The 22,706-nt window shown below is 43.7% G+C and overlaps 1 protein-coding gene across 1 annotated transcript in view; it reads left to right on the top strand.

Moving 5' to 3' along the window:
* Positions 1-21,510, top strand: part of LOC141325813 (interferon-induced, double-stranded RNA-activated protein kinase-like) — a 24,487-nt gene extending 2,977 nt beyond the window's left edge. Inside the window, exons 2-10 of the mRNA XM_073834543.1 lie at positions 18,784-18,810; positions 18,946-19,065; positions 19,280-19,396; positions 19,472-19,618; positions 20,552-20,735; positions 20,808-20,948; positions 21,039-21,140; positions 21,252-21,314; positions 21,385-21,510. Coding sequence (XP_073690644.1) covers positions 18,784-18,810; positions 18,946-19,065; positions 19,280-19,396; positions 19,472-19,618; positions 20,552-20,735; positions 20,808-20,948; positions 21,039-21,140; positions 21,252-21,314; positions 21,385-21,510 — 1,027 coding nt within the window. The remainder of the gene's footprint in view (positions 1-18,783; positions 18,811-18,945; positions 19,066-19,279; positions 19,397-19,471; positions 19,619-20,551; positions 20,736-20,807; positions 20,949-21,038; positions 21,141-21,251; positions 21,315-21,384) is intronic.
* Positions 21,511-22,706: the final 1,196 nt, after the last annotated feature.

The following is a 22,706-nucleotide window of genomic DNA, read 5'->3' on the forward strand; positions in this document are numbered from 1 at the left end:
TGTGTGTATTCGCGCCTGTTTAAATTATATATGTATTTAATCGTGCCTATTTAAATTATATATACGTGTGTGTAACATTTTTGTTGTCTTAAAAGATAGAACCTACGGTGGCCGAGAGAGGCCAACGTATAGAACAGTATAAACTGAGTGCAAAGCTTAAACAAAAAACAAAACAAAACCTGAGCAATAGAACGTTTTTATATAGTCAAACTATATTTTTACTTAATAATTTCAGGATTAACCAGTTTTTCATAGTACATAATACCATGTACTATACACTATACGCATCATTAACTGGATTTTCAAAAAAAATATTACAAAATCAAACAAATGTTATAGCACAGAAGGCACACATTTGACAACAATAATAACCACACATTACTCACCTAACTAAATTAGGTTAAACCTATGCAGTTAATCCTGAGGCATGTTTTGTTCTCACACTCTTTAAGGAAAATGTCCATATCAATATCATCCTTAAATTCAAAGTGAAACACGAAGGACTCTTTGGCCAGCAGACTCTCATCATTTGTTTCTGCAGTTCTAAAAGTTCATTATGTTGCTGCACATGAAATATAACGCGGATAACATTAAATATATATATTTTTTTATCAGGTAACACATTGATTATTTATAACTCAAACCCCTTTCTCCACCCGTCCGTTGATCGGGCATATCCGCCATGTTTGTAGTTTTTTTAAACACTTTTTATCCGTGTTTGTAGTTCTAATCGAATCTTCGTTCACCGCGTAACGTGTTGTGGGTGCATTGATCCGTATGTCGTATTCTGAAGTTAAGTAGTAGACCACCCGGAAATCTTTGGAATACTTTTTAAACATAATACGATTTGGGACATACTAATTCTATTTGCGAATACTATTTAAAACGCATAGTTTGCGAATTGGGACCTGATTGGGCCGCAGCAGGAGACTCCGCCCACAACCGGCTGAGCCTGCTGCTGCCGTGTGACTGCTGTGACGTATGGTTCTGCTGTTCTGCAATCAGTCATTGTTGGGGTTGCCAGCTCTGCTCTAGCAAATGGCGCTTTTCCACTACACAGTACCAGCTCGCCTCAGCTCGCCTCGGCTCGACTCGACTCGGCTCTGTTTGGTTTTCCACTGTGTAAAAGTTGTACCTGTACCGGCTTCCAGGTACTTTTTTTCGTACCACCTCAGGCGAGGTTCCAAGCGAGCTGAGTCGAGCTAAGGCGATACTAAAATGTGACGTGAAAACACAGCAGACTGCTGATTGGTCAGAGAGAATCGTCACTATTCACTGCGTCATCATTGCACGCGCCAGCAATAGTATCCAGAATAACCCCGCCATTTTTAAAAAGTTTGGCCAGAGATTGCGTGACATATCCAATCCATTACATATTATGGCAACTCGGAAGAATACGCCGTGGTCAAACGAGGAGGTGCAGACAGCGGGTGTGTGTCGCGTAGAAGATTACATCACGGCAGTTTCTTGCAGCGTCGCTGGAGGTACAGGTACAACTTTTACACAGTGGAAAACCAAACAGAGCCGAGTCGAGCCGAGGCGAGCCGAGTCGAGCTGGTACTGTGTAATGGAAAAGCGCCAAAAGATACCCAAGACATGTCACTCGTATAGTTTTGAATGGGGAAAAATCCAAAAATGCAACGTTCATTATGGCCGCGAAGCCCCGCCTTCTTAGTGAAAGAGCCAATCGTTGATTAGATAAGTCAGCGCGTCACTGCAGCTGCAGTTAAAAGTCCCGGTTGCTATAGAAACAATTGGCGCTCTAGACGTGCGCTCAGTACTGCGCATGCGCACTGGCTCATTTAGCCGGAAAAATAAGCGTTTTCTTAACGCTATTGGAGCACAAGGAACCATATTTATGAGGCAGTTCTTGTTGGATTTCTTTGAAGATTTAAAATATGAAATTTAATCGTAAGCAGTTTTGGAGAATTTGATGTTTCCCCATTCAAAGAGATAGGAGCTGCACTAAGCCTTTTTCACAAAAATTACGTCAGCGCAGGGTAAATTCAGTTCCGCTACAGGTCTGCACCTATTATATTAATATGCTCTTGTCTCAAATAATGCATTTTACCTTTTCTGTTTTGTCTGTTTTCCAAGTTGTTGTTATATAATCAACAAATAAACAACATTTTTACTTGTTTGTGATTTATATGGGCACTCGGACCGCTGACTCATCAATATAATATGCGCAACATAGCGCCAGCTATAGTTTCTGTTCTCAATCTCCGGTATATTTAAGCGTATTTTCTCAATTTACTCAGTCATTTCCCTCGAATCACTACATCATGGTAAATTATGACAGCATTTGACAGCCTTTATATCCAAATGCACATTTTCCCAAGATTAAATTAAACGATTCTGTGTCCGGATGATGCCTAAACTTAGCCTGACAAGCCAGACCCACATAAATGTAGGGTCTGGGCACTCTCCATAGACAGCGCTCAACCGGAGGGGCGGGATAAACGGTTGTCTTTCAAACTCACTCTCCACGCAATAGGATAGCGCTACGACCAATCGGAGCAACGAAGAAGGTGAAGTAGTCAACTCCAAATACATCCTTCTTTTGTAAGAACGACCTCAGTGCAGTTTCTTGTTCTTTTCTCAGAGAAAAGCTTAACTCCAAGTCTTTCAGAGTGGCAGCCAAAGCCGATTCGAAAGAAAGTTGTTCGCTAGCAGCAGCCATCGCTTTATCTCTCACGCGTAATTCACGGAACCAGAGAACGTCTGACGGAACTAATGGTCGCAGGTCAGTCGTCATCATGTTAAACCCGCCCACCGACTCGTGATTGGCCCGGTCGATTTTGGATTTTTGGAAATCTCAAGTGAACGGAGAGTTACTAGACTGCCCTTAGAAGCAAATGTAATTTGCTGCCGCTAGGGGCGCGTCTAGATTCTAGGCTAGCCTAAACTCAATACAGCAACGTAATCCAAATCCAAATTAATCGGAGTATTGTCTTGTTTAGTATTATATTATTTTATTATGTATACACCTGGGCACATTATGTAACGTACATTTACACCGTAAAATGAATAATGCAAAGGAGAGCAAGTAGTAAATACAATATTACTTTAATAATAATAACAACATTAATAATAGCGAAAAAAACTGACGTGAAGAGTCATAATGCACAGCCAGCACGAAATAGACAGAACGGCAAAACTCAAAACTGTACTGTATTATACGTGCTATCATTCATAATTAAATAAACATAGTCTTTGTGATGACCAGAAGCTGACACAAAGTTTTAGAAAAAATGTTTGCTATTTTTAGAGTAAAACCCCGGTATATATCATAGTATCATAGTTTCTATTTTGTAAAAATAGACTTAGATTCCCGAACTTACGCATGTTAAGTACGGCCGCTGCTGTCACCGGAAAAACTTTTACCCTGCGAGCGCCAATCCGGAAGCCAGAAACACGGAAGTGTGAAAAAGGCTACTTGCCTGCCCAAGAGGCGTTTCAAAGATGGCCGCCGAGTCACATGACTTGCCTTAAAAGGACTTTGTCTCTAGTTACAGCTGCAGCTATGAACGAGTCGGATAAAACATGTATAACGTTACGAAACCTAAAAGACTCGTTATGAATCCGAAATACGTCGTGAGAAAGTCCGAAATAAAACAAGGATTTGTATAGGAGATGCCTTTGAAAGATGGAGACGGCTGAAAATGGAGAAGAATTTGAAGACAGGTACGATTCATATATGTTTGGCTATCTTACTTGTACTTAATGTAAATAGACATTTCAAATATTCACGACAGTGCTAAATGCGTTCATAAAAAGCTTTATATCGCACCACTAGCAGGGTATGAAAACAATCTATGTTCCGACTGAAATGTGGTATTACAGTACATCTTTACGAAATTTTTGGCTAATCGCCATTGGTAATACATAATTACTTCGCTAAACATCTCTTGTGAAGCACAAACAATTAACAGAAAAAAAAAACTGTGTAGGACTCGTCACTTGCCATTGGAAGCTCCTTGTAGCAGCCTAAGTTCCTGCTAGTGATGGGTCGTTCTTGAACGATTCGTTCATTTTGAACGAATCTTTAAAGTGACTCGGGAAGAACGAGTCGTCTCGGGGAGTGATTCGTTCAGTCGCGCATGCGCAATTGCGCAACTATGAACAAATGACTCAAACCAGAGGACTCGAGAGTAGTGCTGGGCGATATGACGATATATATCGTGGGGACGATAGAAAAGTGTCTATCGTCCTATTTCTCTTCTATCGTTTCTATCGTCTCTAACCTAATTTTATCAATTACTAAAGAAAATATTGCATTAAATAGGCTATGACAAATGTATGATAGTGTCTTGTTGCTGTGCAATGCATACTCTACCCTATAAGTGATAATCAAGAATAAAAACGAACTTTTTGACAAAGAAACTCCGTCTTGTGCGACGTGACGCTTTACGTTGTTGCGACATGAGTGCCTAAAGATGGAGACGCAAGAGGTTGAAGATGAATGCCCGGATCGAGTCGCAACAAACTGAAACTGCTACGCAGGCAGCAGACAAGAAGTACTTTTACCGACACGTGGGGATACGTCAGTGATTTTGTTGCATTTTGGCTTCAAGAGCTCCGACACGGACCAGAAGACAGTCATGTGCAAACTCTGCCAAAAGACTGTTTCCGCGCCCGACGCTGACGCCTGTTTCACACATACTTCGTCTGCAGTGCGTATGCGTTGCGTATTTTTTTCCGCACCCATGTTAACGGATCAGATCGTTCACACTGCACGCGGTTGCTGTCCGGTAGTGCGTTCCAGAAGCGGTGCGTTTGCAGCAGTGGAGCGATCCCTTCGGCACAGAGTCTGTTTTTGCTGCGCTGAATTAAAGTGACAGCGCATTGTTCGCTGTAAAAATGACCATGGATTGACACAGAAATGTACCATAAATGCATATAAATGCAGTCTACTGTGTTTCACAGTCAACACGTGGCTTTTTGGCTAGGTTTAAAATAGTGCAGTTTTAAATAAACAAGGCAACATAATAGATGCACTTGTCCAGGTAGAAAAGTTCTTTAAAATATGGTTTTTAATAAAGATTTAATACGAAAGAAAGGCACAGAGAGCCGACTGCTTGTCTGTGGTAAGTTTTAATTTAAAATATTTGTTTTTGATACATTTATATTGCTGCACTAAAATGTATTTTTCTCATTTGTGACAGTTCAGTTAAATAACGAATAAAAATAAAGTTGCAAAAAAATTATGCAATGATATTTTTGTCAAACTTTTCAGAGAATAACTGAAAACGTACTTTATTTTGGTATATCGTGATATATATCGTTATCGTGATATAAAATAATCCATATCGTGATACATGATTTTTCCATATCGCCCAGCACTACTCGAGAGATGAACTAATCAATTCTCTTTCCGGCTCAGGTAGCATAGGTTAAGCGTATGGGGCTGTCACGTGATGAACGAACGACTCAAACCCGATGACTCGAGAGATGAACTAATCAATTCTCTTTCCGGCTCAGGCAGCATAGGTTAAGCGTATGGGGCTGTCACGTGATGAACGAACGACTCAAACCCGATGACTCGAGAGATGAACGAATCAATTCTCTTTCCGGCTCAGGCAGCATAGGTTAAGTGTATGGGGCTGTCACGTGATGAACGAACGACTCAAACCCGATGACTCGAGAGATGAACTAATCAATTCTCTTTCCGGCTCAGGCAGCATAGGTTAAGCGTATGGGGCTGTCACGTGATGAACGAACGACTCAAACCCGATGACTCGAGAGATGAACGAATCCATTCTCTTTCCGGCTCAGGCAGCATAGTTTAAGCGTATGGGGCTGTCACGTGATGAACGAACGACTCAAACCCGATGACTCGAGAGATGAACTAATCAATTCTCTTTCCGGCTCAGGTAGCATAGGTTAAGCGTATGGGGCTGTCACGTGATGAACGAACGACTCAAACCCGATGACTCGAGAGATGAACTAATCAATTCTCTTTCCGGCTCAGGCAGCATAGGTTAAGCGTATGGGGCTGTCACGTGATGAACGAACGACTCAAACCCGATGACTCGAGAGATGAACGAATCAATTCTCTTTCCGGCTCAGGTAGCATAGGTTAAGCGTATGGGGCTGTCACGTGATGAACGAACGACTCAAACCCGATGACTCGAGAGATGAACGAATCCATTCTCTTTCCGGCTCAGGCAGCATAGTTTAAGCGTATGGGGCTGTCACGTGATGAACGAACGACTCAAACCCGATGACTCGAGAGATGAACTAATCAATTCTGTTTCCGGCTCAGGCAGCATAGGTAAAGCGTATGGGGCTGTCACGTGATGAACGAACGACTCAAACCCGATGACTCGAGAGATGAACTAATCAATTCTGTTTCCGGCTCAGGCAGCATAGGTAAAGCGTATGGGGCTGTCATGTGATGAACGAACGACTCAAACCCGATGACTCGAGAGATGAACGAATCCATTCTCTTTCCGGCTCAGGCAGCATAGGTAAAGCGTATGGGGCTGTCACGTGATGAACGAACGACTCAAACCCGATGACTCGAGAGATGAACTAATCAATTCTGTTTCCGGCTCAGGCAGCATAGGTTAAGCGTATGGGGCTGTCACGTGATGAACGAACGACTCAAACCCGATGACTCGAGAGATGAACGAATCCATTCTCTTTCCGGCTCAGGCAGCATAGGTAAAGCGTATGGGGCTGTCATGTGATGAACGAACGACTCAAACCCGAGGACTCGAGAGATGAACTAATCAATTCTCTTTCCGGCTCAGGCAGCATAGGTAAAGCGTATGGGGCTGTCATGTGATGAACGAACGACTCAAACCCGAGGACTCGAGAGATGAACTAATCAATTCTCTTTCCGGCTCAGGTAGCATAGGTTAAGCGTATGGGGCTGTCACGTGATGAAACGACTCAAACCCGATTACTCGAGAGATGAACTAATCAATTCTGTTTCCGGCTCAGGCAGCATAGGTAAAGCGTATGGGGCTGTCACGTGATGAACGAACGACTCAAACCCGATGACTCGAGAGATGAACTAATCAATTCTGTTTCCGGCTCAGGCAGCATAGGTTAAGCGTAGGGGGCTGTCACGTGATGAACGAACGACTCAAACCCGAGGGCTCGAGAGATGAACGAATCCATTCTCTTTCCAGCTCAGGTAGCATAGGTTAAGCGTATGGGGCTGTCACGTGATGAACGAACGACTCAAACCCGATTACTCGAGAGATGAACGAATCCATTCTCTTTCCGGCTCAGGTAGCATAGGTTAAGCGTATGGGGCTGTCACGTGATGAACGAACGACTCAAACCCGAGGACTCGAGAGATGAACGAATCCATTCTCTTTCCGGCTCAGGCAGCATAGGTTAAGTGTATGGGGCTGTCACGTGATGAACGAACGACTCAAACCCGAGGACTCGAGAGATGAACGAATCCATTCTCTTTCCGGCTCAGGCAGCATAGGTTAAGCGTATGGGGCTGTCACGTGATGAACGAACGACTCAAACCCGATGACTCGAGAGATGAACGAATCCATTCTCTTTCCGGCTCAGGTAGCATAGGTTAAGCGTATGGGGCTGTCACGTGATGAACGAACGACTCAAACCCGATGACTCGAGAGATGAACTAATCAATTCTCTTTCCGGCTCAGGCAGCATAGGTTAAGCGTATGGGGCTGTCACGTGATGAACGAACGACTCAAACCCGATGACTCGAGAGATGAACGAATCCATTCTCTTTCCGGCTCAGGTAGCATAGGTTAAGCGTATGGGGCTGTCACGTGATGAACGAACGACTCAAACCCGAGGACTCGAGAGATGAACGAATCCATTCTCTTTCCGGCTCAGGTAGCATAGGTTAAGCGTATGGGGCTGTCACGTGATGAACGAACGACTCAAACCCGATTACTCGAGAGATGAACGAATCCATTCTCTTTCCGGCTCAGGCAGCATAGGTTAAGTGTATGGGGCTGTCACGTGATGAACGAACGACTCAAACCCGATGACTCGAGAGATGAACGAATCCATTCTCTTTCCGGCTCAGGTAGCATAGGTTAAGCGTATGGGGCTGTCACGTGATGAACGAACGACTCAAACCCGATGACTCGAGAGATGAACGAATCCATTCTCTTTCCGGCTCAGGTAGCATAGGTTAAGCGTATGGGGCTGTCACGTGATGAACGAACGACTCAAACCCGATGACTCGAGAGATGAACTAATCAATTCTCTTTCCGGCTCAGGTAGCATGGGTTAAGCTTATAGGGCTGTCACGTGATGAACGAACGACTCAAACCCGAGGACTCGAGAGATGAACTAATCAATTCTCTTTCCGGCTCAGGTAGCATGGGTTAAGCTTATAGGGCTGTCACGTGATGAACGAACGACTCAAACCCGATGACTCGAGAGATGAACTAATCAATTCTCTTTCCGGCTCAGGTAGCATAGGTTAAGCGTATGGGGCTGTCACGTGATGAACGAACGACTCAAACCCGAGGACTCGAGAGATGAACGAATCCATTCTCTTTCCGGCTCAGGTAGCATAGGTTAAGCGTATGGGGCTGTCACGTGATGAACGAACGACTCAAACCCGATGACTCGAGAGATGAACTAATCAATTCTCTTTCCGGCTCAGGCAGCATAGGTTAAGCGTATGGGGCTGTCACGTGATGAACGAACGACTCAAACCCGATGACTCGAGAGATGAACTAATCAATTCTCTTTCCGGCTCAGGTAGCATAGGTTAAGCGTATGGGGCTGTCACGTAATGAAACGACTCAAACCCGATGACTCGAGAGATGAACGAATCAATTCTCTTTCCGGCTCAGGTAGCATAGGTTAAGCGTATGGGGCTGTCACGTGATGAAACGACTCAAACCCGATTACTCGAGAGATGAACTAATCAATTCTGTTTCCGGCTCAGGCAGCATAGGTAAAGCGTATGGGGCTGTCACGTGATGAACGAACGACTCAAACCCGATGACTCGAGAGATGAACTAATCAATTCTGTTTCCGGCTCAGGCAGCATAGGTTAAGCGTATGGGGCTGTCACGTGATGAATGAACGACTCAAACCCGATGACTCGAGAGATGAACTAATCAATTCTGTTTCCGGCTCAGGCAGCATAGGTAAAGCGTATGGGGCTGTCACGTGATGAACGAACGACTCAAACCCGATGACTCGAGAGATGAACTAATCAATTCTGTTTCCGGCTCAGGCAGCATAGGTTAAGCGTATGGGGCTGTCACGTGATGAACGAACGACTCAAACCCGATTACTCGAGAGATGAACTAATCAATTCTGTTTCCGGCTCAGGCAGCATAGGTTAAGCGTATGGGGCTGTCACGTGATGAACGAACGACTCAAACCCGATTACTCGAGAGATGAACTAATCAATTCTGTTTCCGGCTCAGGCAGCATAGGTAAAGCGTATGGGGCTGTCACGTGATGAACGAACGACTCAAACCCGATTACTCGAGAGATGAACTAATCAATTCTGTTTCCGGCTCAGGCAGCATAGGTAAAGCGTAGGGGGCTGTCACGTGATGAACGAACGACTCAAACCCGATGACTCGAGAGATGAACTAATCAATTCTGTTTCCGGCTCAGGCAGCATAGGTTAAGCGTATGGGGCTGTCACGTGATGAACGAACGACTCAAACCCGATGACTCGAGAGATGAACTAATCAATTCTGTTTCCGGCTCAGGCAGCATAGGTAAAGCGTATGGGGCTGTCACGTGATGAACGAACGACTCAAACCCGATGACTCAAGAGATGAACTAATCAATTCTGTTTCCGGCTCAGGCAGCATAGGTTAAGCGTATGGGGCTGTCACGTGATGAACGAACGACTCAAACCCGATGACTCGAGAGATGAACTAATCAACTCTCTTTCCGGCTCAGGCAGCATAGGTAAAGAGTAGGGGGCTGTCACGTGATGAACGAACGACTCAAACCCGAGGACTCGAGAGATGAACGAATCCATTCTCTTTCCGGCTCAGGCAGCATAGGATAAGCGTATGGGGCTGTCACGTGATGAACGAACGACTCAAACCCGATTACTCGAGAGATGAACGAATCCATTCTCTTTCCGGCTCAGGCAGCATAGGTTAAGCGTATGGGGCTGTCACGTGATGAACGAACGACTCAAACCCGATGGCTCGAGAGATGAACGAATCCATTCTCTTTCCGGCTCAGGCAGCATAGGTTAAGCGTATGGGGCTGTCACGTGATGAACGAACGACTCAAACCCGATGACTCGAGAGATGAACTAATCAATTCTCTTTCCGGCTCAGGCAGCATAGGTTAAGCGTATGGGGCTGTCACGTGATGAACGAACGACTCAAACCCGATGACTCGAGAGATGAACTAATCAATTCTGTTTCCGGCTCAGGCAGCATAGGTAAAGCGTATGGGGCTGTCACGTGATGAACGAACGACTCAAACCCGATGACTCGAGAGATGAACTAATCAATTCTGTTTCCGGCTCAGGCAGCATAGGTTAAGCGTATGGGGCTGTCACGTGATGAACGAACGACTCAAACCCGATGACTCGAGAGATGAACTAATCAATTCTGTTTCCGGCTCAGGCAGCATAGGTAAAGCGTATGGGGCTGTCACGTGATGAACGAACGACTCAAACCCGATGACTCGAGAGATGAACTAATCAATTCTGTTTCCGGCTCAGGCAGCATAGGTAAAGCGTATGGGGCTGTCACGTGATGAACGAACGACTCAAACCCGATGACTCGAGAGATGAACTAATCAATTCTGTTTCCGGCTCAGGCAGCATAGGTTAAGCGTATGGGGCTGTCACGTGATGAACGAACGACTCAAACCCGATTACTCGAGAGATGAACTAATCAATTCTGTTTCCGGCTCAGGCAGCATAGGTAAAGCGTATGGGGCTGTCACGTGATGAACGAACGACTCAAACCCAAGGACTCGAGAGATGAACGAATCCATTCTCTTTTCGGCTCAGGTAGCATAGGTTAAGCGTATGGGGCTGTCACGTGATGAACGAACGACTCAAACCCGATGACTCGAGAGATGAACTAATCAATTCTCTTTCCGGCTCAGGCAGCATAGGTTAAGCGTATGGGGCTGTCACGTGATGAACGAACGACTCAAACCCGATGATTTGAGAGATGAACGAATCCATTCTCTTTCCGGCTCAGGCAGCATAGGTTAAGCGTATGGGGCTGTCACGTGATGAACGAACGACTCAAACCCGATGGCTCGAGAGATGAACTAATCAACTCTCTTTCCGGCTCAGGTAGCATAGGTTAAGCGTATGGGGCTGTCACGTGATGAACGAACGACTCAAACCCGATGACTCGAGAGATGAACTAATCAATTCTCTTTCCGGCTCAGGTAGCATAGGTTAAGCGTATGGGGCTGTCACGTGATGAAACGACTCAAACCCGATTACTCGAGAGATGAACTAATCAATTCTGTTTCCGGCTCAGGCAGCATAGGTAAAGCGTATGGGGCTGTCACGTGATGAACGAACGACTCAAACCCGATGACTCGAGAGATGAACGAATCCATTCTCTTTCCGGCTCAGGCAGCATAGGTTAAGCGTATGGGGCTGTCACGTGATGAACGAACGACTCAAACCCGATGACTCGAGAGATGAACTGATCAATTCTCTTTCCGGCTCAGGCAGCATAGGTTAAGCGTATGGGGCTGTCACGTGATGAACGAACGACTCAAACCCGATGACTCGACAGATGAACTAATCAATTCTCTTTCCGGCTCAGGCAGCATAGGTTAAGCGTATGGGGCTGTCACGTGATGAAACGACTCAAACCCGATTACTCGAGAGATGAACTAATCAATTCTGTTTCCGGCTCAGGCAGCATAGGTAAAGCGTATGGGGCTGTCACGTGATGAACGAACGACTCAAACCCGATGACTCGAGAGATGAACTAATCAATTCTGTTTCCGGCTCAGGCAGCATAGGTTAAGCGTATGGGGCTGTCACGTGATGAACGAACGACTCAAACCCGATGACTCGAGAGATGAACTAATCAATTCTGTTTCCGGCTCAGGCAGCATAGGTAAAGCGTATGGGGCTGTCACGTGATGAACGAACGACTCAAACCCGATGACTCGAGAGATGAACTAATCAATTCTGTTTCCGGCTCAGGCAGCATAGGTAAAGCGTATGGGGCTGTCACGTGATGAACGAACGACTCAAACCCGATTACTCGAGAGATGAACTAATCAATTCTGTTTCCGGCTCAGGCAGCATAGGTTAAGCGTATGGGGCTGTCACGTGATGAACGAACGACTCAAACCCGATTACTCGAGAGATGAACTAATCAATTCTGTTTCCGGCTCAGGCAGCATAGGTAAAGCGTATGGGGCTGTCACGTGATGAACGAACGACTCAAACCCGATTACTCGAGAGATGAACTAATCAATTCTGTTTCCGGCTCAGGCAGCATAGGTAAAGCGTAGGGGGCTGTCACGTGATGAACGAACGACTCAAACCCGATGACTCGAGAGATGAACTAATCAATTCTGTTTCCGGCTCAGGCAGCATAGGTTAAGCGTATGGGGCTGTCACGTGATGAACGAACGACTCAAACCCGATGACTCGAGAGATGAACTAATCAATTCTGTTTCCGGCTCAGGCAGCATAGGTAAAGCGTATGGGGCTGTCACGTGATGAACGAACGACTCAAACCCGATGACTCGAGAGATGAACTAATCAATTCTGTTTCCGGCTCAGGCAGCATAGGTTAAGCGTATGGGGCTGTCACGTGATGAACGAACGACTCAAACCCGATGACTCGAGAGATGAACTAATCAACTCTCTTTCCGGCTCAGGCAGCATAGGTAAAGCGTAGAGGGCTGTCACGTGATGAACGAACGACTCAAACCCGAGGACTCGAGAGATGAACGAATCCATTCTCTTTCCGGCTCAGGCAGCATAGGTTAAGCGTATGGGGCTGTCACGTGATGAACGAACGACTCAAACCCGATGACTCGAGAGATGAACTAATCAATTCTCTTTCCGGCTCAGGCAGCATAGGTTAAGCGTATGGGGCTGTCACGTGATGAACGAACGACTCAAACCCGATTACTCGAGAGATGAACGAATCAATTTTCTTTCCGGCTCAGGCAGCATAGGTTAAGCGTATGGGGCTGTCACGTGATGAAAGAACGACTCAAACCCGAGGACTCGAGAGATGAACTAATCAATTCTCTTTCCGGCTCAGGCAGCATAGGTTAAGCGTATGGGGCTGTCACGTGATGAACGAACGACTCAAACCCGATGACTCGAGAGATGAACTAATCAATTCTCTTTCCGGCTCAGGCAGCATAGGTTAAGCGTATGGGGCTGTCACGTGATGAAAGAACGACTCAAACCCGAGGACTCGAGAGATGAACGAATCCATTCTCTTTCCGGCTCAGGTAGCATAGGTTAAGCGTATGGGGCTGTCACGTGATGAACGAACGACTCAAACCCGATGACTCGAGAGATGAACGAATCCATTCTCTTTCCGGCTCAGGTAGCATAGGTTAAGCCTATGGGGCTGTCACGTGATGAACGAACGACTCAAACCCGAGGACTCGAGAGATGAACGAATCCATTCTCTTTCCGGCTCAGGTAGCATAGGTTAAGCGTATGGGGCTGTCACGTGATGAACGAACGACTCAAACCCGATGACTCGAGAGATGAACGAATCCATTCTCTTTCCGGCTCAGGTAGCATAGGTTAAGCGTATGGGGCTGTCACGTGATGAACGAACGACTCAAACCCGATGACTCGAGAGATGAACGAATCCATTCTCTTCCGGGTCAGGCAGCATAGGTTAAGCGTATGGGGCTGTCACGTGATGAACGAACGACTCAAACCCGATGACTCGAGAGATGAACGAATCCATTCTCTTTCCGGCTCAGGTAGCATAGGTTAAGTGTATGGGGCTGTCACGTGATGAACGAACGACTCAAACCCGAGGACTCGAGAGATGAACGAATCCATTCTCTTTTCGGCTCAGGTAGCATAGGTTAAGCGTATGGGGCTGTCACGTGATGAACGAACGACTCAAACCCGATGACTCGAGAGATGAACTAATCAATTCTCTTTCCGGCTCAGGCAGCATAGGTTAAGCGTATGGGGCTGTCACGTGATGAACGAACGACTCAAACCCGATGATTTGAGAGATGAACGAATCCATTCTCTTTCCGGCTCAGGCAGCATAGGTTAAGCGTATGGGGCTGTCACGTGATGAACGAACGACTCAAACCCGATGGCTCGAGAGATGAACTAATCAACTCTCTTTCCGGCTCAGGTAGCATAGGTTAAGCGTATGGGGCTGTCACGTGATGAACGAACGACTCAAACCCGATGACTCGAGAGATGAACTAATCAATTCTCTTTCCGGCTCAGGTAGCATAGGTTAAGCGTATGGGGCTGTCACGTGATGAAACGACTCAAACCCGATTACTCGAGAGATGAACTAATCAATTCTGTTTCCGGCTCAGGCAGCATAGGTAAAGCGTATGGGGCTGTCACGTGATGAACGAACGACTCAAACCCGATGACTCGAGAGATGAACTAATCAATTCTGTTTCCGGCTCAGGCAGCATAGGTAAAGCGTATGGGGCTGTCACGTGATGAACGAACGACTCAAACCCGATGACTCGAGAGATGAACTAATCAATTCTGTTTCCGGCTCAGGCAGCATAGGTAAAGCGTATGGGGCTGTCACGTGATGAACGAACGACTCAAACCCGATGACTCGAGAGATGAACTAATCAATTCTGTTTCCGGCTCAGGCAGCATAGGTTAAGCGTATGGGGCTGTCACGTGATGAACGAACGACTCAAACCCAAGGACTCGAGAGATGAACGAATCCATTCTCTTTCCGGCTCAGGCAGCATAGGTTAAGCGTATGGCGCTGTCACGTGATGAACGAACGACTCAAACCCGATGACTCGAGAGATGAACTAATCAACTCTCTTTCCGGCTCAGGCAGCATAGGTTAAGCGTAGGGGGCTGTCACGTGATGAACGAACGACTCAAACCCGAGGACTCGAGAGATGAACGAATCCATTCTCTTTCCGGCTCAGGCAGCATAGGTTAAGCGTAGGGGGCTGTCACGTGATGAACGAACGACTCAAACCCGAGGACTCGAGAGATGAACGAATCCATTCTCTTTCCGGCTCAGGTAGCATAGGTTAAGCGTATGGGGCTGTCACGTGATGAACGAACGACTCAAACCCGATTACTCGAGAGATGAACGAATCCATTCTCTTTCCGGCTCAGGTAGCATAGGTTAAGCGTATGGGGCTGTCACGTGATGAACGAACGACTCAAACCCGATGACTCGAGAGATGAACGAATCCATTCTCTTTTCGGCTCAGGCAGCATAGGTAAAGCGTATGGGGCTGTCATGTGATGAACGAACGACTCAAACCCGATGACTCGAGAGATGAACGAATCAATTCTGTTTCCGGCTCAGGCAGCATAGGTTAAGCGTATGGGGCTGTCACGTGATGAACGAACGACTCAAACCCAAGGACTCGAGAGATGAACTAATCAATTCTGTTTCCGGCTCAGGCAGCATAGGTTAAGCGTATGGGGCTGTCACGTGATGAACGAACGACTCAAACCCAAGGACTCGAGAGATGAACGAATCCATTCTCTTTCCGGCTCAGGCAGCATAGGTTAAGCGTATGGGGCTGTCACGTGATGAACGAACGACTCAAACCCGATGACTCGAGAGATGAACTAATCAACTCTCTTTCCGGCTCAGGCAGCATAGGTTAAGCGTAGGGGGCTGTCACGTGATGAACGAACGACTCAAACCCGAGAACTCGAGAGATGAACGAATCCATTCTCTTTCCGGCTCAGGTAGCATAGGTTAAGCGTATGGGGCTGTCACGTGATGAACGAACGACTCAAACCCGATTACTCGAGAGATGAACGAATCCATTCTCTTTCCGGCTCAGGTAGCATAGGTTAAGCGTATGGGGCTGTCACGTGATGAACGAACGACTCAAACCCGATGACTCGAGAGATGAACGAATCCATTCTCTTTCCGGCTCAGGCAGCATAGGTTAAGCGTAGGGGGCTGTCACGTGATGAACGAACGACTCAAACCCGAGGACTCGAGAGATGAACGAATCCATTCTCTTTCCGGCTCAGGTAGCATAGGTTAAGCGTATGGGGCTGTCACGTGATGAACGAACGACTCAAACCCGATTACTCGAGAGATGAACGAATCCATTCTCTTTCCGGCTCAGGTAGCATAGGTTAAGCGTATGGGGCTGTCACGTGATGAACGAACGACTCAAACCCGATGACTCGAGAGATGAACGAATCCATTCTCTTTTCGGCTCAGGCAGCATAGGTAAAGCGTATGGGGCTGTCATGTGATGAACGAACGACTCAAACCCGATGACTCGAGAGATGAACGAATCAATTCTGTTTCCGGCTCAGGCAGCATAGGTTAAGCGTATGGGGCTGTCACGTGATGAACGAACGACTCAAACCCAAGGACTCGAGAGATGAACTAATCAATTCTGTTTCCGGCTCAGGCAGCATAGGTTAAGCGTATGGGGCTGTCACGTGATGAACGAACGACTCAAACCCAAGGACTCGAGAGATGAACGAATCCATTCTCTTTCCGGCTCAGGTAGCATAGGTTAAGCGTATGGGGCTGTCACGTGATGAACGAACGACTCAAACCCAAGGACTCGAGAGATGAACGAATCCATTCTCTTTCCGGCTCAGGTAGCATAGGTTAAGCGTATGGGGCTGTCACGTGATGAACGAACGACTCAAACCCGATGACTCGAGAGATGAACTAATCAACTCTCTTTCCGGCTCAGGCAGCATAGGTTAAGCGTAGGGGGCTGTCACGTGATGAACGAACGACTCAAACCCGAGGACTCGAGAGATGAACGAATCCATTCTCTTTCCGGCTCAGGTAGCATAGGTTAAGCGTATGGGGCTGTCACGTGATGAACGAACGACTCAAACCCGATTACTCGAGAGATGAACGAATCCATTCTCTTTCCGGCTCAGGTAGCATAGGTTAAGCGTATGGGGCTGTCACGTGATGAACGAACGACTCAAACCCGATGACTCGAGAGATGAACGAATCCATTCTCTTTCCGGCTCAGGTAGCATAGGTTAAGTGTATGGGGCTGTCACGTGATGAACGAACGACTCAAACCCGATGACTCGAGAGATGAACGAATCCATTCTCTTTCCGGCTCAGGTAGCATAGGTAAAGCGTATGGGGCTGTCATGTGATGAACGAACGACTCAAACCCGATGACTCGAGAGATGAACTAATCAATTCTGTTTCCGGCTCAGGCAGCATAGGTTAAGCGTATGGGGCTGTCACGTGATGAACGAACGACTCAAACCCGATGACTCGAGAGATGAACTAATCAATTCTCTTTCCGGCTCAGGTAGCATAGGTAAAGCGTATGGGGCTGTCACGTGATGAACGAACGACTCAAACCCGATGACTCGAGAGATGAACTAATCAATTCTCTTTCCGGCTCAGGTAGCATAGGTTAAGCGTATGGGGCTGTCACGTGATGAAACGACTCAAACCCGATTACTCGAGAGATGAACGAATCCATTCTCTTTCCGGCTCAGGTAGCATGGGTTAAGCTTATAGGGCTGTCACGTGATGAACGAACGACTCAACCCGGAAAGATAGAGGTGAGGGAGTTAATCATAGACTGAAGACCCAGGTAAACAATGAATTAATCTTTTATTTTTCTAATAGGATTATAGTTTTGTCTTGTTTGTAGTGTGATCAACGTTTGTATAAGCAGTACATGAGTTATGGAAATAACACGTAGCTTTTTAATTATATTTTTTAATTATATTAAAATGAACGAAATGACTCGAAAAAAGATTCGATCATTTTGCTGAACGAGACTCAAAGATCCGAGTCGGTAAAATGATCCGAACTTCCCATCACTAGTTCCTGCTGGATCCTGCAGCTTAGCTGGCAACCTGAGTCAGTCCTCGCTGCAGCCTGTAGCGCGATGACGTAGCTGGATCAGGTCCAATACGTACTGGACGTTGTAACGCGCATGCGCGGTGGTTTGTTGTGCTGATATTTCAATATAAACAGTCACAGGAGTGAAAACAGCTTGATCTGACAGCTATGATCAGTTTGTATGTTGAATCTAATGTTTAATGGGGTTTTTTTTTTTCATTTATGTACATGCCCTGCTGACACTGGGTTCTGCTTCAATTTGCAGATCAATGTAGATCACTGTAGAAAAATTAGTATAGCCATTAAAGAAGGAACTCTTACCAATCAAAATATCATTAAGCACATTCTTTTTTTCTTTCTTTTTTTGGACATTTGACAAGATTTTTGTTTTGTACTGTTATTATTTTTCCATTTGCCTTGAAAGTGTAGGTATTTCAAGTATTTTACATACCTTATTGTATTGTAACTTTAGGATTAAAATGACATATTTTTTAAATGACACATAAAATGACAAATTTTTGCTTCCACTCAACAATAAATATGTTGTATATACACTCACTGAAAATAATACTTGACAAAGATATTATGTTTTTAATCCATTAGATTTAAATTAAAAAGCTCTAAAGTTATGCAATTTAAAACTTTAAAATTTTAACATATAATACACCGTTCTACAGTATTTTGAAAGTGATTGCAGTACCAGTTTTGGCCACAATCCTACATACGGTTCCTTTAACTATTTGCATTTAGTGTGCCAGTATTTTGGAAAATAATGTAAAAATGATTTGTTGTTGATTAGTTCCAGTTCCTGTCCCAGTGATCAAGGACTGGGCTCAGTTTCAGGGTAAGCATACTGGACCTGTCAGTTTTGTGTCTTGTTTTGAAGAATTCAGATATAACAAAGAGAAATGTTTTAAATGAATGTTTTGTTTATAGAGTAATGCATTATTTTATTGCTTTTGATATGTATCATGTATAGGTTGTCTCATAGTTTTGATGTGATCGCAAAGCTTGGTCAAGGAAGCTTTGGCCACGTTTATAAAGTAAAACACAAATATGATGGCAAGCTCTACGCTGTAAAGAGGGTCATCTTAAACGGGTAAGTTTATACAATTTTAAGGTCATATCTAATTTGAAAAAGAAAACAGAATAATAATGTCATTAATTAATTCAACTGTTTATGCATTCATTTTCATTACTTATTTATTTAATCATTCATTTATATCTTCTTTTTTTTTCTTTTTTTTCATTCTTTTAAGTATTTACTTATTTATTCACTCTTTGTTTATCATTCATTCACTGATTTAAAACAGGACAGCTGAGGTGGAGGCATTGGCCCAACTAGATCACCCAAACATAGTGCGTTACATTACCTGCTGGCCAGATTCTGACGACTGGACATCAAACCAAGAAAACAAACAAGTGTCCAAGTAAGCGACTCTCCAGCACTTTTTTTTTAAAACATTAACGGATTCTCAAGTGACATTTGTGTGTTTTATGTTCAGCAAATCAGGTTCTTCATCAGATGTAGTGACCTTTGAGAGATCTGGCGCTGGAGATAGGGATGATGATGATGATGATGATGATGATGATGATGATGATGATGATGATGATGATGTCACATCAGAAATGGAACATCTGGCCAAGGCAGAGTATGTCCAGCATTCTTCTTATGAGGCACTTGTTTATTTTACATCTATAATTTTCTTGTTTTAGGGTCAACTAGTTACAGTGTGTCAACTGGCCATGGGTTGATTCCTTGAAGATACATCCACTATTAAAAAAACTCTAATGTACTTTAAGTCTCTTTGGGGAAAAAAGTATCTGTTGAGCTCTCAGGAAGCAGTTTAGACTTTTCAAATAAGTTTGATTAAAATGTATGACACCACAGCTTCATTATTTAAAGGGCTCATGTAATGAGGAATCAAATTTTCTTTGCTCTTTTGAAATAACAGATTTCATTTTACTGTAACTTTTAAATAGGTCCAAAAAGTCCATCTGTTCAAACCAAACTGCTACTCTGCATTTCCCTCTGAAGAATAACAGTGTTAGAAAAAAAATCCCTGTGTATTTCAGTCTGATCTGAACAGGTTTGAGTTGCACATTGAATCTGAATTATGAATCTGTCATAATGTGATGAAACAGACAATATGAAGCCAAATGGCAAACCCAATGCTGTTAGTTAGTTCACATCCAAAGAGGCACAGCAGCAAAACACTGTATTTATTTGTACATTTCGGCAGCATAAATCAAGACGTATTTACAGTTAAATATATTGTATAATGAATAAACTGTTAAATCTCAAATATAATGTAAAAGTTTCAAAAATGCAAATGATTTGGTTACAAAGGTAATCTCATTTGAAGGACCAAATAAACGAGTGGATATAACCATAATTTGAAAAAAAAATGATATTGTGCAAGAAACATCAGGTAACGTTATACGCAAACATTTAGAGAAACTGATGATAGTAAAAGTATTATTTGAAAAAAACATGATATGACGCACTTAAAACAATACTATGCAGTGCAATGTTTAATATCGACCCATGTGATATATGCCTCTTTTTCTCTCTTTTATTTCAGCAGCAGTACTTACTTATTTATTCAAATGGAGTTCTGTGAGGGAGGAACACTGACCAATTGGATAAAGGCGAGAAATCGTATGGAAGAACAGAGAACCATAGTGGAAATCCATAAAATATTTTATGAAATTATCACTGGAGTGGAATTTATTCATGCAAACAAGCTCATCCACAGAGACTTAAAGGTATTTCATTTTATTTGCTGAATTTTATAAGCATTCAAAAAAGCATTTAACCCATGTGTACTTTCCTTTTAGCCTGATAACATACTGTTCAGCACTGATAGCAAAGTGAAGATCGGAGACTTTGGGCTGGTGGCGGCTCAGACTGATCAAAATGCTGACCCTATAAAGAGATCAAAGAGAAGAGGAACACCACCATATAGGAGTCCTGAACAGGTAATGCATTTTTATTGACATGTGTTCTCACTTTTTATTTTTTAATTCATGAATGAATACTAATAAGACAAACATAATTGTTTATTTTAGGAAAATAAGGAGAATTATGATGAAAAAACGGATATTTTCCCCCTTGGACTCATATGGTTTGAGATGCTCTGGAAAATATCTACTGGTATGGAGAGGGCAGAGGTCAGTATTTGATGACAGTCACCAGTAGTCTTTACAGATATTTGCAAAAAGTATATCTTTAAATAATTTCATTTATTTATTCATACAATCATTTTTCTTTTGCTATTGCAGCTGTGGAAAGATCTGAGAAATCAAACGTTTCCAGAAGGGTTCAGTGACGAATATTCAACTGAAGTGAGAAACTTGACTTTGTCAAATAAATATTGACTGGACCAAGTATAATTTTGTTTTGTGTCTTTTTCAGAGTACATTCATCATGAAGATGCTGTCATATTCACCAGAGGAGAGGCCACATGCAAAAGATATAAAAGAAAATCTTGAGACGTTTTTCTCTCTGGGACTGGACATGTTAAGCCAGAGAACATTTTGAGATTTTGGTGTATAGAAACAGTCTCAGCAGTTTTTAAGCAAGTCCTTTTTTAACACCGATTACTCCTGAGAGGCAACAACCTGTTCTTTAAAGATTATGTTTTATTCATAATTGAATGATTCAATCGATATATAAAACATGAAATGTTTAATATTTGGGGAGGGGTTTTATGAAATAACCTTTATATTTCTATGTGATTTCTTCTAGTATTTTTTCTATATTTTAAAAACTCAGTCTCATTTTGTTTTCATCAAACTCCATTATAATAAAGTTGTGAGGTTTCTTGTACAAATCCAAACATGAATGTAATTTCACAACATTTTTGTAATGTTGACTGCACAAAAGTAAGATGTATTTACATCTTAGATGTAATTGCAACTAAAACATAATGTTTACAACAATGTTGTAACCAAAATGCAGTATTGTATAATGTGAAAACATTTTGTGCTTGCTGGGAACATTGCTGCTCAAGTTCAGCCATCAGGCATTTCTTGACAAATATTCTGTATATGTTGGGTGGAATAAAAAGAAAATATGTGTCAATATCATCAATTTGTGTTCTGACAAAAAGAGCTTGCGTTTCTGTTAATGAGACGCATATAGAGTAAAAACAATATCGTAATTTACCACACATGCACAATCGAGGAAAAGAACTAGAAATGCGCACGGTAATCCTGAAATACATGTGAGATATGCAGGGCATCATTTGGGTACTTAGTGTATTTTATTGCTTTTCAAGTAGAATGAACATAAAAAAAATACCATTCCCTCTCCCAGCGCATATAGGAGTTTAAGGAAACAGTATCGTATTTAGGCACCATGCAAACCATGCCATTCCCCCCAGAACTAAACACACCCCTGCACGGAAATTAATTTGCTGAAAAGTCATAATGACAAAATAGAGATTTCCCTTGGAAAAAATAAAGAAAAACATTAATTAAAAGCAACATTGACAAACAAAGCTTTGGCATTCAGATAATAAAGATAATCTCAAATAGTAATTAATGTTAAAACAATTAATAGTAAGAACCCCTGCCCCTTCGGTCCAATCTAGGTGGCCCTGGACCGCCCTTGTAACGCCACTGGACCAATTCAGATCTCATCATTTACACTTAGACTTAAATCATTTCACACTCCAGCACAGGAGGTGGCAGAATGCACCTAAAATGTTGGTATGAAACTCACAGAAGAAGAAC

Source organism: Garra rufa, chromosome 2, assembly GCF_049309525.1.
Source record: "Garra rufa chromosome 2, GarRuf1.0, whole genome shotgun sequence".
In the NCBI taxonomy this organism is placed as follows: domain Eukaryota; kingdom Metazoa; phylum Chordata; class Actinopteri; order Cypriniformes; family Cyprinidae; genus Garra; species Garra rufa.